This window comes from Lepus europaeus, chromosome 11 (assembly GCF_033115175.1).
Source record: "Lepus europaeus isolate LE1 chromosome 11, mLepTim1.pri, whole genome shotgun sequence".
Lineage (NCBI taxonomy): Eukaryota > Metazoa > Chordata > Mammalia > Lagomorpha > Leporidae > Lepus > Lepus europaeus.
In genome coordinates this window covers 56,824,105-56,840,540 of record NC_084837.1, presented here as the reverse complement: position 1 = coordinate 56,840,540, position 16,436 = coordinate 56,824,105, and the positions used below count along the sequence as shown (strand labels likewise).

Below are 16,436 nucleotides of genomic sequence, written 5' to 3'. Positions count from 1 at the left end.
AGAGTAATGGTATAAAGATAAAAACCACCACAATGAAAAAACAGAGAGTATCTCCAATGAGTATCTCCACAAATGCCAACTAACAAATGCACCAATTCAAGAAACAAGAATAAGGAAGATAACATGATGTCCCCAAAAGTACACAACACTTCAATATTAGATTATAAAAATGATGAGACTGAAGAAATGCCAGAAAATGGAATTCAAAAAATTGATCATAGGATTCCTTAGAAGTAATTATGAACTAATGAAATCTGTACATGACATGAAAGAAAATTTTTCCCACAAAATTGAGATCTTAAAGAGAAATCAAAACTAAATCTTGGAATGAAGAATTCAATAGAACTAATAAAAATGCAGTGGAAAGCCTTAACAACAGAATTGGTGAAGCAGAAGAAAGAATATCTGACTTAGAAGACAAAGCACAGGAAATTATACAGTCAGACCAAACACAAGAGGAAGAAATTAGAAAACTGAAAAACACTGTTGGGAATATACAGGATACAATCAAACAACCCAACATATGGGTTCCAGGAGTGCCTGAATGTGTGGAAAGAGAGAACAGATTAGAAGGCCTTTTTAGTGAAATAATAACAGAAAATTTCCCCAATTTGGAGAAAGAAAGGGACATCCAAGTACAGGAAAACCACAGAACTCCTCATGGATATGACCAGAAAAGATCTTGACCATGACATATTATAATCAAACTCTCCACAGTAAAACATAAAGAAAAGATTCTAAAATGTGCAAGAGAAACGCCAGATAACTTTCAGAGAGGATATTCAATTAGACTCACAGCAGACTTCTCAACAGAAACCCTACAGGCTAGGAAATATATTCCTAGTCTTAAGAGAAAAGAAATGTCAACCCAGAATACTATACCCTGCAAAGCTCTTCTTTATGAATGAAGGTGAAATAAAGACTTCCATGACAAACAGAAGTTGAAAGAATTTGTCACTACCCATCCAGCCCTGCAAAAGATGCTTAAGGATGTGCTGCACAGAGAAACACAGAAACATGGTCATCACTACAAAAGAAGGTAAAGGAAGAAAATCTCCCAGTAAAAGCACAAAGGAAATCCAAAGTGAAAGATAAGAATATTTATGGGAAAATAACAGAGCAAAGTTGTTACTTATCAATAGTCACCTTGAATGTAAACAGCCTCAATGCTCCAGTTAAAAAACACAGACTGGCTGAATGGATTAAAAAAACAAAACTTATCTATTTGCTACCTCCAAGAAACACATCTCACCAACAAAGAGGCACGTAAACTGAAAGAGAAAGGATGGAAAAAGATATTCCATGTCAACAGAAATGAAAAAAGAGCTGGTGTTGCCATCCTAATATCAGACAAAATAGACTTTAACACAAAAACTGAGAGAACAAAGAACATCTGTTCACTCCTAATGTCTGCCTAATACCAACCCTAAGTTTTTTTTTTTTTAAACCATGTCTTCATGACTGTGACCAAATATGATGTTTTAGAAATATGTACTTGATCTAACCTTGTAACATAATGATGGAGTACAGAAAATAAAAGCAATAAACCTTTCATTCATGAATGATCCCCTCTTGATTTTCTCAGATTCACATGAATTTGTTCTAGGTGAGAAAGTAGGCTAACTCACCTTTTATACTTAGTCTAAATAAATGTGAATGACAGATTAAAGAAAAAAATCTGAATAAAGATATAAATTATGGAATGATACCTTAGGGTGTGATATTTAGGCCTGAAGCATGGGCACTTTCAGAAAGAACCAGAACACTGGAGCTGTTCTAATGCATATTGAGGAATGAGATAAGTTTTGCCCATATCCCTAAGTTGAATACAGTTTACCTAAGGCGTTCCATTCCCAGCTATGGAATCAAAACCACAGCCCCTGTGGAAACATCTGTGTTTCTCATTTGTCACCTTCAGTTTCCTATTCAGATAGAAATGGTTGTTAAGGGTGGAGGAGCTGGCAAGTCACTTCCCCATCACTATCTCCCTATCCTCATCCAATCTCCTCATCCCCACCTGCAGCTTAAGACAGCATCCTAGTGACACAATCTTAGGATGACCACATATGTGGATGATGCCAGTCCAAGAAAGCAGCTTTGTTTAATGTGTCAGGGCTCTCCCTCTGGCACCCCCAGGAAAGAAGCTCTGGACTCTTCTGTTATTGGAAAGGGACACACAAATATCATGGCTATGCTCAAGGGTGGAGAGATGAACCCAATGGAAATCTGTTGCAGTAGTTATAAATATTGTGCTATAATAACACTATTAGAACTGCTCCCTGGAAAGTTACATATTTAAACAGAGTTTACCAAAGGTTAAATGGAGAACACTCTTGCTCCTCCCTAAAGCATGTCTACCCTGTCTTATGTCTGCCCAGTCATTACAGGTATTTCTTTGATGATGTATTTCACTTTGTTCCACCCTTTGAGACATGTTCAAGATTGTTCTGATCATTTTCCAATGCCACATCACGCTGTAGTGGTTGGTTCTTTTCTGTGTCCTCGAAGGTTCACTTTTCTCTCTGAAACACCACAGGCCTACTTTTTTGTGTGAGTGCCAGCATTCACATTCAAGTAAAGCTTGAGAAGGCTTTTCAGTTGTTTTTATTTTGGAGATACAATCTCTGTCTTCAGAGCGCTGGCTTTGGGCAAAGCCTTTATTATTATTTAATTTATGAAATCAAATTAGAGGCTGTGAGGATAAGATGAATTAGAGATTTATAGTCCTAACCAAGAGGAGATAATGGAAATAATGATCATAAAATAGCTGTAAAGATTTTCCCTAAAACAATTGCTTTCGACTCCCAGCATAGAGATAAAGCCTTCGGTGATATATTTATATGGTTTAGTTTCATGGTTGTGATACCGCACTGTTTTTAGATTGCAGTTTGAAAGAACTCAACAGCTGAGTTGGAAACTAGAACCACTTTCTAAAATATATAAGTGGGATATGAATGGTATAATCCCAAGGGCAGAGCCTGCTCCAAGCTTGACATTCTTTGGTTCCAGCTGTTGACTAGAAATAAGTTAGATTATAATAGTAGAACCAAGAAATATTTTAATGCAAATTCCTTGCATTGCATGTCTCTCTTTGAAGAACAAATGGACATTCTTGTATACTATCAGAATAGGAGGCTATTTGTCGTTTATCAACCCAGTAATAGAGATGGAAGCCTGGGCCTTATGGATTTTATGTCACATGTAGATTTATTTTACTGAGGTTATAATACAGAGCTTTACCAACTCTCCCAGACAAAACATTTTCTCTGTGCTTTTCTGTTCAGGGTTTCCTAGTTTACGACAATAAGCACATACTATTTTTAAAATGAGGCAAATATTATTTTAGATTGACTGTCACACTTAGCATGAAAAGAGGAAATAAAAATTCACTTTACAGACAATAGGCTTTTAATTAAGCAATATGTGCTTTTATTGCAATGGAAAAACCTACAGACATATATAAGTTGGTGGATTCTGGACTACTTCTGAAGTGATCACCCCATTCCCAACTTCAAATATTCTCCATTATTCCCATAAATTCATTCTTTTCTCTCTCTTTCTCTCTCTCTCTTTTTAAGATTTATTTATTTGGAAGGCAGAGTTACAGAGAGGCAAGGAGAGGGGGGGAGGGAGAGAGAGAGAGAATCTTGCATCTGCTGGTTCATTCCCCAAATTACCCCAACAGCTAGAGCTGGGCATAGCCAAAGCCAGGAGCCAGGAACTTCCTCCTGGTCTCCCACATGAATGTAGGGGCTCAAGACCTTGGGCCACCTTCCACTGCTTTCCTAGGCCACAGCAGAGAGCTGGATCGGAAGTGCAACATCTAGGTCTCTAATTGGCACCCATTTGGGATGCCAGCACCACAGGCAGCGGCCCTACCTGTTACACCACAGCACCAGCCCTATTCTTCTCTTTTTTAAAAAAAGAAGATTGATTTATTTATTTGAAAGGTGAAGTGACAAAGAAAGGGAGAGAGAGAGAGAGAGAGAGAGATTGATTCCATTCTCCGGTTCACTCCCGCAGATGGCTACAGCAGCCAGTTCTGGGCTGAGCCGAAGTCTGGAGCCAGTAACTTCATCCTGGTCTCCTTCACGGGTGGCAGAGGCCCAAGAATTAGGGCCATGTCCCTCTGCCTTCTCAGGCACATTAGCAGGAAGCTGGATCAGAAATGGAGCAGCTGGGACTCCATCCATCACTCTGATATGGGATGCCAGCACTGCAAACAGTAACTTAGCCTGCCGTGCCACAATACTGGTCCCCCTTTAAGTTCATTCTTTATCTTTACATCCATTCTTTGTTTTGCCCCATAATAGATTTATGGCAGGTTACAAAGATTAAAGAAAAAGAGTAAAAGAAAAGAAGAAAAATAAAAACAGAAGTGAGTAAGTAAAATAGATCTTAATGACTTCTAATCATCTTAACAATTGGGCACCAAGTATGGCTTTCTAAGATTTTTCCTGAGGTCAGTGTTGTGGCGTAGCAGGTAAAGCCTCCACTTACGACACCAGCATCCCATATGGGCACCAGTTATGGTCCTGGCTGCTTCACTTCCAGTCCAGCTCCCTGCTGGTGGCCTGAGAAAAGCAGTAGAGGATGGCCCAAGTGCTTGGGCCCCTACTCCCATGAGGGAGACCCACAGAAGAGGCTCCCAGCTCCTGGCTTAGGTCTGGTCCAGCCCTGACTGTTGTAGCCATTTGGAGAGTGAAGCAGCAAATGGAAGATCTCTGTCTCTGTCTCTCTCTCTCTCTCTCTCCCTTTCTCTCTCTCTCTGTGTCTCTCCTCCTCTCTCTTTATAACTCTGCCTTTCAAATAAAAAAAAAATAAAATATTAGACAAAGATTTTTTCTTAGCCGTCAGAAAAAGAGAAAACTGGCTGGTCACTAAATGATTTGGAGACTATAGAATTGAAACAAATAGTTATTGGTAAAAGTGCTACTGTTTTTGGTATTAGGGTCAGGTAGGAAATGTTCCCATTTGGTTCGTAAAGAAGACGCGTGCTACGAGTGGTGACCTATTTCCTTCACAGCCCCTCGATAAAAACTACTGACATCACATTTCAGTAAAAATGGATCCTGCAGGCAGTACTCTATCCAGCTTCATCTAGAAGGTGACCATGTTGATCATTTACTTATGCACATAGAAAGTCTCAGGACAGAGTTCAATAAACATCTACAGTTAGTATTATTATTACTAATAGCCACCATTGGTGTTTGTCCCACCTGTGTCTGATCTTTACTGGAGAAGAGATGGGCTCCACATTGTTCGGGTGAATGTAAGTGACCTTCGGGGGATCCAAGCTCACCCTCTCACCACCTACGTGTTCTCTGTAGCATGTCTGCCTGCCAGAAACTCAGTCAAGCTTAGGTTGGACAGCGTCATGTGCGGGCTCTCTAGGAAAGACAGGCTTGCCCCAGGTAGCACTTGAAAAACACACTCCAAGGGTTACTGCCTCTGTGGGGCTCAAGCCCACTCTAAGCTGAGAAGACTACCTTTCCAGCAGAAACCTGCACAGTGAGGATTTCGATCTTGAAGGAGAAACGCAGCTCAAGGAATTCAAAAGAGCATCTAGAAATCCCTTTTAATTTCTCTGACTCACACCAGGATAGAGAGTGAAAACACAGACTTGATCATCAGGCCCGTGGAACTCCACGATCCAGAAGCTTCCCTCTTCCCTACCTCCCCCTTCCCCCCCCCCCTCCTTGCCTTGTCCTCCTTTTCTGAATCTTATTAAATGGTTCATTACAGTTGGTCCTATCATGTCAGACAGCAGTGACTGCTAGAATCTGCCAAGAACAGAATCCATTCAGGGCCGAAATACCTTCCCCATGGGTTAATCTCCTTGGGGGCTGCATGTAAAATATGGGGAAGTATGCGGCAAGGATTAGCCATGCCTTAGTATTGGATTCTGGGAACCAGGATGTGTGGGGGCCTGCATCCCTCACATTCACATCACTTTCTCCTTTTAATGAAAACTGAAACCCAGCTCCAGCCAGAGGGCAGTGGGGGTGAACAAATGTGTAGGGGAAGACACGCTCAGGAAGGCTGGCTCCCTCCAAGCCTCGTCTGATCTAGAAAGAGCCTCCCCACCCACCCGCCCCCAACACACGGAACGCAGGAGGGGCAGGAGGCAACGGGGAGGGCTCACGGGGAGGAATTAAGTGTGGCTTGGTCTGTTTCTGGCTTCTCTGTAAATACTGCGACACCTCTGAATGCAGGAACAGCTGAGATAAGTGACTGCTAATCCCCCAGTGCCGGGGAGGAGGCTGGGCCATTCCCTTCCAGATCCCAGCAGATGGTGGATGAAGCAGGCTTCCCCCAAGGCAAGGGCAGCGGGAACTGCCCCACCTTCTGTTCCTTCAGCTTGCCCCGCACGTCTCCCTCATGGCTGTCCATGCTGAGAAGGGCTTCAGGGGCCCTGCGGACCCGCCCTGGTTTTGTGGTCCCGCTGGGACGTGCAAGGTCAGCCAAGCTGGACTCCAGCCAGCACTGGCAGCTTGGGCAGCATCCAACTAAGCCCCGCGAGCTTTGGGAAGAATAGCCGGGCAGTGCCACTAAGTTTCTCCACTGTGGAGAAACTTACCTGATGAAGAAGGGTAAGGGCTCATGTAAAAGGCAGGTTCAGTCTTTAGGCAGGAAACCTGAGGTGTTTGAATTTCTGTTAGCAGCCCAGGTAATGTGCCTACTACACGTGGCTCTAGTGTCATATGGAAAACTAGCAGTCCAAGTAGACTGAAAGGCATTTTGGAGGGTGGTTAGGAGCAGGGCATGAAGTCAGGACCTGGGTTTGAATTCTCACTCCACAGCTGACTCATCTGTGTGACTTAGGCAAACAGGCCCAGTGGTTCCTTACCTCATAGGATATGAACCAATCTTTCTCAAAAGGCACGATGCAGTCATGTCTGGGTCTGGAAATCAATTTAGTCATAATTAGCACTAAGCATAAAATTGGGAGATTAATTATCTACTGGTCAACTATACACTTTTAAATGCTAAGTTGACATTATGCTTCATTTACCACAATTTTTTTAAAAAGAATATCTAAATCACATCAATAGAAATGAGTAAGTTATTTTTGTAAGTAGATGGGACAGAAGCCAATCTCAATTTTCAAATTAAATAGATTCCTGAAAAATGGTGTTCAGTGAAAATCAGCCATGGTATCTTAGTTTATCATTGATTATATTTTTTGTGTGTGCTTTTTTTTTTTAGAAAGCTTTTATTTAATGAATACAAATTTCATAGGTACAGCTTTAGGAATATAGTGGTTCTTCTCCCCATACCTGCCCTCCCACCCCTACTCCTGTCCCACCTCCTACTCCTTCTCCCATTCCATTTTTCATTAAGATTCACTTTTTTTAATCTTTTATTTAATGAATATAAATTTCCAAAGTACAGCTTATGGATTACAATGGCTTTCCCCCCCATAACTTCCCTCCCACCCGCAACCTTCCCCTTTCCCGCTCGCTCTCCCCTTCCATTCACATAAGATTCACTTTTAATTATCTTTATATACAGAAGATCAACTCTATACTAAGTAAAGATTTCAACAGTCTGCACCCACACAGACACACAAAGTATAAAGTACTTTTGAAGACAAGTTTTACCGTTAATTCTCATAGTACAACTCATTAAGGACACAGGTCCTACATGGGGAGTATGTGCTCAGTGACTCCTGTTGTTGATTTAACAATTGACACTCTTATTTATGACGTCAGTGATCACCTGAGGCTCTTGTCATGAGCTGCCAAGGCCATGGAAGCCTTCTGAGTCCACAAACTCCATCAGTGATTAGACATGGCCATAAGCAAAGTGGAAATTCTCTTCTCCCTTCACAGAAAAGTACATCCTTCTTTGATGAACCATTGATTATATTTTAAAATATATAACACAGAATTCAAAGTTGTTCAAATATGGAAATTTGCTATTAATACAAATAGCAAATACAGAATAATTATAAATCTTTAAAAGGAGGGGCCAGTACTGTGGTATAGTGGGTGAAGCTGCCGCCTGCAGTACCAGCATCCCATATGGGTGCTGGTTCGTGTCCCAGCTGCTCCACTTCTGATCCAGCTCTCTGCTATGACCTGGGAAAGCAATAGAGGATGGTCCACATGCTTGGGACCCTGCACCCGTGTGGGAGACCCAGAAGAAGCTCCTGGCTCCTGGCTTCAGATTGGCACAGCTCTGGCCATTGCAGCCAACTGGGGAGTTAACCAGCAGATGGAAGACCTCTCTCTCTCTCTCTCTCTCTCTCTCTCTCTGCCTCTCCTTCTCTCTGTGTAACTCTTTCAAATAAATAAATATATCTTTAAAAAAATCTTTAAAGGGAAAAAGTGTTCTTTCTTACTGTAAAATGCAAATGAAAATATCCTTTGGTTTGAAAGGTAAAAATGAAATTGAATAAAATAGAAATTATTTTAAAAAAATTTTAGGGTGAATATTGCTTTTACAAAGTTAGTGTCACTACTCCACTGACCAACCCATCCCTGGGTGGGCGGGCTGGAATTAGCCTCCTGTGCCCTGGCAGGTACTTGCCAAGGATTAAGGCAGTGATCACAGTGTTCAGGTCTCTGGAGCTTTTGTACCTATGACAATGAACATAGGCATCTCCCATCTACCACTCCCAAGAAGAAACTGTCTTTCTCTTGCAATTGTGCATGAACTTCAGTTTTACTCTTCCTGAAAAACCATTAAATGACTCGACACTTTACCAGGAAGGCTTTCACTGAATTCTCTTTCAGGCCCTCTTTCCCTTTGGGTGACTATACCAGCAATATCTGTTTTTCTTTCCTGACATATGCCATAACCCTCTTTTTACTTTTTCTGTAATTGGTATGGAAGATAAGTCCCACTTGGTTTATTTATCACCTAATCCTTGTGACCAGCACAGTTCTTGTCCCATAAATGCTCGTCAGATGAATGAATAAATGAAGTTGGCTAGATTTGTCAAGAGTGATACTGCTACCTCTAAAAGTATCATTATTACTGACCAGTAATAATTAAAGATTTGCTTTGTATCTTCTAAAGGATTCATAGTATTTGTCTCTAATCACTACAATACTCCATAACCCTTGCAAGGAAAAAGGTATTGTGTCTATTTTCAGAGAGGAAAATTGGGGCTCCAGACCAAATAGATAGAAGCAGTAAGTGACAGGAGGCAGGGCTAGAAGCCACAGCTGTCTGGCTCTAACACTGGCCTCATTTCTCCCTTTCTTTGGTTCCTCTGCATCAGCCTGAGTCAAGACAGTTCTGCTTTTGCAGAAAGCTGTCAATAGGCAGCTTTCACTGCGGATGCCCACTGTGTGGCAGGGCGCCAGCCCAGGCAGGCCTCTCACCTGGCTTCATCACCCAGTGGCCCCCGCGGTTTCTTCTCCACACCAACCCAAACATGGTTGGGAACTTGGAGGGGAGGGCCCAGCATTCCCCAGGCTGGACAAGTATCTAATCAGCACGCCTTCTCAGCCTATCAATCCGGGACCACTGTAGAGAGGGCTGCCTGGGTCAGGTTTCTATTTTTAACTGGTGTGAACTAGAGAAAAACACAAGCGTTCAAAATCCCAGTGCCAGGAAAGAATCAAGATTGCAGGGCAGCCCAGGGCAGACGAGGGTGCTGTGTGCCTCCCAGCTCCTTCCCCGTCCTCACTTCACGCCATCTTTCAGTGTCTTTCTCCAAAGTCCCAAGGTTCTTCCAAAACCTGATTTCCACAAAGGAAATGATACCAACCATTTATAGCAGTGCCACTCACACTTCACTGTGCCTACCAAAGAAGGATGTTGCTGAAAAAGCAGATTCAGGTGCAATGATCTGAGTGGGGCCTGAGCTTCTGCATTTCAAAGTCACCCCCACCCTCACCCCCCACCCCCAGCCTGGTTAGGCCGACATTACGCACTTTGGGTAACAACTGTTGGTATGTATGGTTTGATTTGCTGTTCTCTTCTTGACAAGAGTGCTTCTCCAGTCTTGAATCTACCTGGAGTGAAGACTTTGCCCCAGGATTAAAGACCCATCAGCAAGTGCCTTAGGGCCTTTGGGCCTCTGTTCTTTCATTCACGTTGGTACCAGGGTACTCCATTCTCAACCAAAGCCCTGAGGTCGAGTTTGTGCAAATGCCTGGCCGCATGAATGCAGGTGACTAGACATCTGGACTGGGGTCAAGCTGGCCTCCTCTTCAGCAAGACCTGGGGGAGCCCTCACAGCAACCCCTCTCAGTCTCTTCCTTGCCAGCCCTTGACCTGTGCATGGGTTGGGACCAAGGTGGCCTTGGCTGATCTCTGCTGTCAGACTTAGGGGCTGGCAGGGAGGAGAACCAAAGGATGCCTTGTCCCAAACACACAAATGTGCTGCATGGTGTCCTTTGTGCCTCTGAGGACTGCCAGGGCTCTGCTCCTCCCGCACAGAGTCCTGGAAGATGAGACGCTGCTGTCGCTCCCCTGTTGCTTGGGGCCCAGCTGCCAGGACCCCTCAGCTGAGGGCAAGGCGCCAAGCCTTCCCGCTCGCATGTGGCTTATTGTCCCTTAGGCTGGCGGGGATGCCTAGGAACAAATCCACAGCACATCAGGGAGCACCCCCACCTCAGGAAGAGAGAGGGGGTGGGTTGGCGTCACTTAGTCTTCCCCTGCCCCCTACCCTTCGCCCGCACCCCTCCCTAGCTCCCTATTTGGCCATCCCCCTGGCTACCCCCTCCCCTTCCTTACATGGTCTGGGAGCCCCCCGCTGATCCTCTCCCCTGCCCTTGGCTCCATGAATGGCCTCGGCGGTCCTAGATGGTGTGAAGGCGACCAAATAAGGCAAGGTGGCAGTCTGGGCCCCCCACCCCTGCCCCCGGCTGCTCCAACTGACCCCGTCCATCAGCGCGCTATAAAGCGGCGCTCCGGGCGCTCGGCACCCACCGCCTGCCGAGCCGAGCGTAGCCGAGCCGAGCCGAGCCGCGGACGGTGAGTCAGCGCCCGCCCCTGCGCCACAGCCCTGTCGGACCCCAGCCTCTCAGGCGGGCCCAGCCAGCCCCGGGCCGCCCTCGGCCGAGGCCCTGAGCTCTCGCCACCCTGGCACCGACCTGTTCCGACTTGTTTCGTCCGGGGACTCGGTCCCCGCGGGAGAGGAGCGCGCGGAAGGGGTCTCTGGGGTCCTTGCTTTCCCCTTCATTTGGAGCACAGGTTCGGGGGTGTGGATAGGGCCAGAGAATGGGTTCCTGGTTGAAGAACAATTAAAGAGCAAGGGGAGATCTGCTAAAGGGATGGGTCTCCTGGGCGCTGAGCGGTCCCTCCTTGCACCTGGGACAGAGGTGCGGTTCCTGGCTGGAGAGCCTGGGGGATTCTCCCCTGCTCCTCGCACCCGCTCCCCACCTCCTCCACGGCATCTTCTCGGCCTTCTTTTTATGCCTCGAGGGGAAAGGGAGATGGCAGGCGTCTCCACCCCCACCCCCACCCCGCCCCAGCCCCCTTTGCTCTGTTCCCTCCTGGTACAGAGGCCAGCTCCGCAGGCACTGAACCTGGCCCACCCTCCCCTTCTCCACCTGCAGACCCCGTTGACGCTGTACCAAGATGTGCGACGACGAGGAGACCACCGCCCTGGTGTGCGACAACGGCTCCGGGCTGGTGAAGGCCGGCTTCGCGGGCGATGACGCGCCCCGCGCTGTCTTCCCTTCCATCGTGGGCCGCCCGCGTCACCAGGTACATCGCCTGCCCCTCCGGCCCTGCTCCCACCTGCGGCAGCCCCCAGGCCCTCTCTGCGCTCTTTCCTGCCACTTCCTCTGTCCAGGTCTAGGAAATGTCTCACCTGACCCAACGGTTTTCATTCACTCTTTAAGGAAAAGACAGGATAGCGTCAAACCCAAGCCAAGACAAGCAGTACCCTGTACAGAGCCCCAACATACCAAGCAATGCACCCTTTCTCAGCGGCCTCCTGGGGAAAGCTGAGAAGCACCAGCTTTTCTGCACTCCGTCCAGAGGTTCAGTCTTCAGGTCTTCTGTACCCACTTTGCATTTTCCCCCTTCTTCCTCCTTTCCAGTCCTGTTCAAAAAATCAAATAATAGAGCTGCTCTGAACCAGCCGGGCTCCAACCCGCATTCCTCATTCCTCCCACTTCACAGCCCGTTTACAGGTCGCCCCCCAAATGCCATCTAGCTCCTTCCTGGCTGTTGCATTTTTAGAAGGCAGGGGTGACAGAGGAAGTAAGTGCCATGGTGATAGTGACATACCACCTTGTTTATTAAAAGCAATGCAACGCTCTGTGGCCAGACATGCTGCCAGCGACAAGATCTGTAGTAACCAGCACTGAATGAAGGCTAGTCTAGGACAGCTTTGCATGGGCTGCATTCCACCGTCAAGGTGATAATGGCATATCAACCATTTTCATGTTCACTTGATAAATGTCAGGATCTTTCTTAGGAGGAAAACAATGTGTCATTCATTCAGTCATTGCAAAATGCAGTCATCTGTATTTTGGCTGACATTGGGTGATGAGCCTAATAAGTTAATGAAGGCATTGTGATTTTTAAAAATGAGATGAGGTTCTGCTTCAATGACATAGCTTCTATATTCCCCCACTATATTCTAAACAATAGAATTACTTCCTCTTGGGGGGGGAGGAGTGAAGGTATGATTGATTTTAGGTGATTCTTCTAAACTGAGGTAAAATCCTATTGTTTAATATTTCTGGCATTTAAAAATTTTTCCTGGACTTATGGAGTTTGATCTAAATTGATAGGGCATTGAGTACATTCCTGAGATGGCGGATGCATGATTTGCCCATCTTCTTCTTGTAGGGAGTCATGGTGGGTATGGGTCAGAAGGACTCCTATGTAGGTGATGAAGCACAGAGCAAGCGAGGTATCCTGACTCTGAAGTACCCAATCGAGCATGGCATCATCACCAACTGGGATGACATGGAGAAGATCTGGCACCACACATTCTACAATGAGCTCCGTGTGGCCCCAGAGGAGCACCCAACCCTGCTCACGGAGGCCCCACTGAACCCCAAAGCCAACCGCGAGAAGATGACTCAGATCATGTTTGAGACCTTCAATGTCCCTGCCATGTATGTGGCCATCCAGGCGGTGCTGTCCCTGTATGCTTCTGGCCGTACCACAGGTATGCTTGGGGTGTGGGGCCAGTCACTGATGAATCACTTTCTCACTGTGAATCAGATTCCCCAAATGAGAAAGGCATCATCCCTTCCGTCACTCTCTCTAGCAGGGTATCTGCGCTAAGAGAGAGAACAGTAGTACCCCCAAGATACATTTCTGAGCACACTTACTGTAAGAGTTGACAGCTGCTGGAGTTACGAGCATTCCCTAACTGAAATTGTCTGATGTTACATATCGAGGTTCAGCACAATACAAGGACCAGTGCAGCAGTCACAATATCATCCCCTGGGCAACATCCCCAAGATTCTCTACAGGATTTGGAAAGGGAGGGACATGTGTATGTTAGATGAAAACTAAGAAATCTCCCCTGGAGGCTTGCAGGGATAGTCACTTGAAAGTGTCCTTGGGACATTTTTCTACTATAATCTTTAAAAGGAAGAACTGCTGTTGACTTCAGATTTAGTATCAACTTATGCTTATTCTCATTATTCTTGTGTAAAAGATCTAATTTATTTGGATTCGTGCCAGCACTAGTATCCCTCAGTCAAGACTAGAATCAGACTTTGCCATGGCTAAAAGCAGCGGTCCTCAGGGACTTCCCTTGTTCCATTTCCCATGACAGGCATTGTTCTGGACTCTGGGGATGGTGTAACTCACAATGTCCCCATCTATGAGGGCTATGCTTTGCCCCATGCCATCATGCGTTTGGATCTGGCTGGTCGGGATCTCACTGACTATCTCATGAAGATCCTCACGGAGCGTGGCTACTCTTTTGTCACCACTGGTGAGTGTTTGTGTGTGTCTCATCTGCCACAGCATGTCTCTGCTTTTTTTTCCTCCCTCAGTGAATCCACCTTCCTCCCCGCAATTGACTCTCTTTCTTCAGAGCTTGACAGTGATGCCCTTTATTTCTGCAGCTGAACGTGAAATTGTCCGTGACATTAAAGAGAAGCTGTGTTATGTTGCCCTGGATTTTGAGAATGAGATGGCCACAGCTGCCTCGTCCTCCTCCCTGGAGAAGAGCTATGAACTGCCTGATGGCCAAGTCATCACTATTGGCAACGAGCGCTTCCGCTGCCCTGAGACACTCTTCCAGCCCTCCTTCATTGGTGAGTTGCTGGGTTTGGGACAGAGGCACAGAAAATTGTGGGGTCTCCTGGAATAAAATCTCCTATAATTAGGAGGGATTAAGGATCCATGAGTTCAAAGAAGTCGTAGCATGGAGTCTCACGCAGCTCAGCCTCAAGTACGGCTGGCTCATTAAATGGAAAGTCTGTGTTCTGCTCCAGTGATGTGATAAAGGATGGCACACTGACTTCATCTCAGAATAAAGGACAAGACAGAGTAGTAACAGAATATCACGTGTCTGCAGGAAAGGAACAATTACTCATAGAGTTGATTTATTCCAATAAGTTCCATTACCAAGTAGCAGAATTTGCCTTTTAAGTGAATCATCATCAAATGCAATGGCAATCCTACTCCTAAAAGTGGATGCTAGTATGTCATCAAATATCTTTCCTTAGAGATGATTCTAAGAGGAAACTTGTCAGGCTCTGATTTAATCTGCAAATTAAAAAATTCCCTTATTTTTAATTTAACTGTATGTTTTGTCATTTTCCAATACATCTCCACACATCTGATGGTTACAGAAGGTATTCACGCCAAATAAATGCTAAACAGAGCTTTAGTTTCTTGGTAGTCTTTTGAGAATCATCTGCCAGCACTTTTAAAAGACACTTGTTCCACCTGTTCTCCTCAATGTGTCTTATAGGGGAACATATGTTTCAGAGACAAATGGCGACAGCTTAGCAACAAAGAGAAGTCTTGTTCTCTTTCCTCCACCCTAAATGTGCTAAATGTACTGTGATTTTTTTTTTTTTTAATAAACTTGCTTCTAGGTATGGAATCTGCTGGCATCCATGAAACTACTTACAATAGCATCATGAAGTGTGACATTGACATCCGCAAAGACCTGTATGCCAACAATGTCTTATCTGGAGGCACCACCATGTACCCTGGCATTGCTGATCGAATGCAAAAGGAAATCACTGCCTTGGCTCCCAGCACCATGAAGATTAAGGTAAAGACTTTTGTGGGTAGGAGAGACAAGGCAGATCTTGACTTTTGAAGCAGAACTTCATTCCTAATTCCTTTACCCTCACACTTACCTCCCTGTCTCCTATAGACTTTACCTTTTAAAGAACTTTTTCTGATTTTTTTTCTAGCACTTTTCCTTAGACGGAAACTCTAAATTAAATGCATTCAAGCAGAAACTAAAATATTTTTTAAAAATTAAATCTCTTAAACATTTTAGAAGTCCCCAACTTTTGGGGTAACCTCCACCCTTGCATTTAGCTTGCTGTCATATAATTCTCTAGTTCAGAGAAGTGGGTGAAATTCTTCCTTATAGAATGTTTAACAATGGAAATGATGAAATAGAGGAAAGTTCCTAACACTTGATTGGCCATATTATTTTCTGGAGTGAAGTGTCTCACATCACAGTGAATGAATTTCTAATATTTTTTTCTGTGACTCTTCCCAACAGATTACTTGTTATGTTGCTTAGAACTTCAGAGTTCACTGGAAGTTTTTGTTTTCTTTCTGCAGATTATTGCTCCCCCTGAGCGTAAATACTCTGTCTGGATTGGGGGCTCTATCCTGGCTTCTCTGTCCACCTTCCAGCAGATGTGGATAAGCAAGCAAGAGTATGATGAGGCAGGACCATCCATTGTCCACCGCAAATGCTTCTAAGGTGCCTTCTCTCCTAGTCTACCCTGTGTTCAGGATGACAGTATTATGCTTCTTGGAGTCTTCCGAGCCACCCCCTGCCCCATCTCTCATCAATCATTGTACAGTTTGTTTACACACGTGGAGTTTGTTTGTGCTTCTTATATTTATTGCTTTATAAATAAACCAGGCCAGGACTTGCAACCTACAGAAGCTTCTATTTCTTTTTGGAGTAAGCATGAGGTGGGGCCAGTGTTTGCTTTGACATTGTAATATTATGGAACCATAAAGTTCATCAGATGAATCAGTGGGACATATACCTGGGAGTTAGAATGATAATTTTTTTATACTTTGGAACAGAATCGTGAATATATTTCATATCTGAAAAGTAAATCATGTTTGATTCTCTATAATCAAGAAGGGAAACGGCCAACTAAAACTAGTGGTTATGAATGACTAAATGACCGAAAGTTGTTGCTTTAGCAGATATTCAAGTCATTTTTGTAACTTTGCAGAAAAGCACATACATATTGGTAATGAGAAAGTCCAAGACTATTTTAAATAAATTGGTTTAGTTTCTCAATCTTTTAACTCTTCAGTTGTCTTCCTGATATGCATGAAAC

The 16,436-nt window shown here is 44.7% G+C and overlaps 1 protein-coding gene and 1 long non-coding RNA gene across 3 annotated transcripts in view; one reads left to right on the top strand and one right to left on the bottom strand.

The window, feature by feature from the left end:
* The window catches only part of LOC133770038 (uncharacterized), a 33,139-nt gene extending 21,073 nt beyond the window's left edge, over positions 1-12,066 (bottom strand). For both annotated transcript variants that reach the window (XR_009867302.1, XR_009867303.1), the window contains exons 1-2: positions 11,874-12,066; positions 6,851-6,905 (exon numbers count right to left, since the gene is read on the bottom strand). This is a non-coding gene — a long non-coding RNA (uncharacterized LOC133770038). The remainder of the gene's footprint in view (positions 1-6,850; positions 6,906-11,873) is intronic.
* On the top strand, positions 10,846-16,026 carry ACTC1 (actin alpha cardiac muscle 1). The gene is made up of 7 exons (XM_062205577.1): positions 10,846-10,935; positions 11,520-11,670; positions 12,766-13,090; positions 13,709-13,870; positions 14,004-14,195; positions 14,985-15,166; positions 15,694-16,026. Exons 2-7 carry the CDS (start codon positions 11,542-11,544, stop codon positions 15,835-15,837), a joined length of 1,134 nt encoding a protein of 377 aa, XP_062061561.1. The 5' UTR covers positions 10,846-10,935; positions 11,520-11,541; the 3' UTR covers positions 15,838-16,026.
* The last annotated feature ends 410 nt before the right edge of the window (positions 16,027-16,436 follow it).

What these genes read in the sequence shown, in the direction of transcription:
- ACTC1 (XM_062205577.1), top strand. Translation starts at nt 11,542, where the DNA reads ATGTGCGACGACGAGGAGACCACCGCCCTGGTGTGCGACAACGGCTCC. An exon ending in CTTCCAGCCCTCCTTCATTG is followed by an intron (nt 14,196 to 14,984) that starts GTGAGTTGCTGG and finishes ACTTGCTTCTAG; the next exon opens with GTATGGAATCTGCTGGCATC. An exon ending in CCAGCACCATGAAGATTAAG is followed by an intron (nt 15,167 to 15,693) that starts GTAAAGACTTTT and finishes TTCTTTCTGCAG; the next exon opens with ATTATTGCTCCCCCTGAGCG.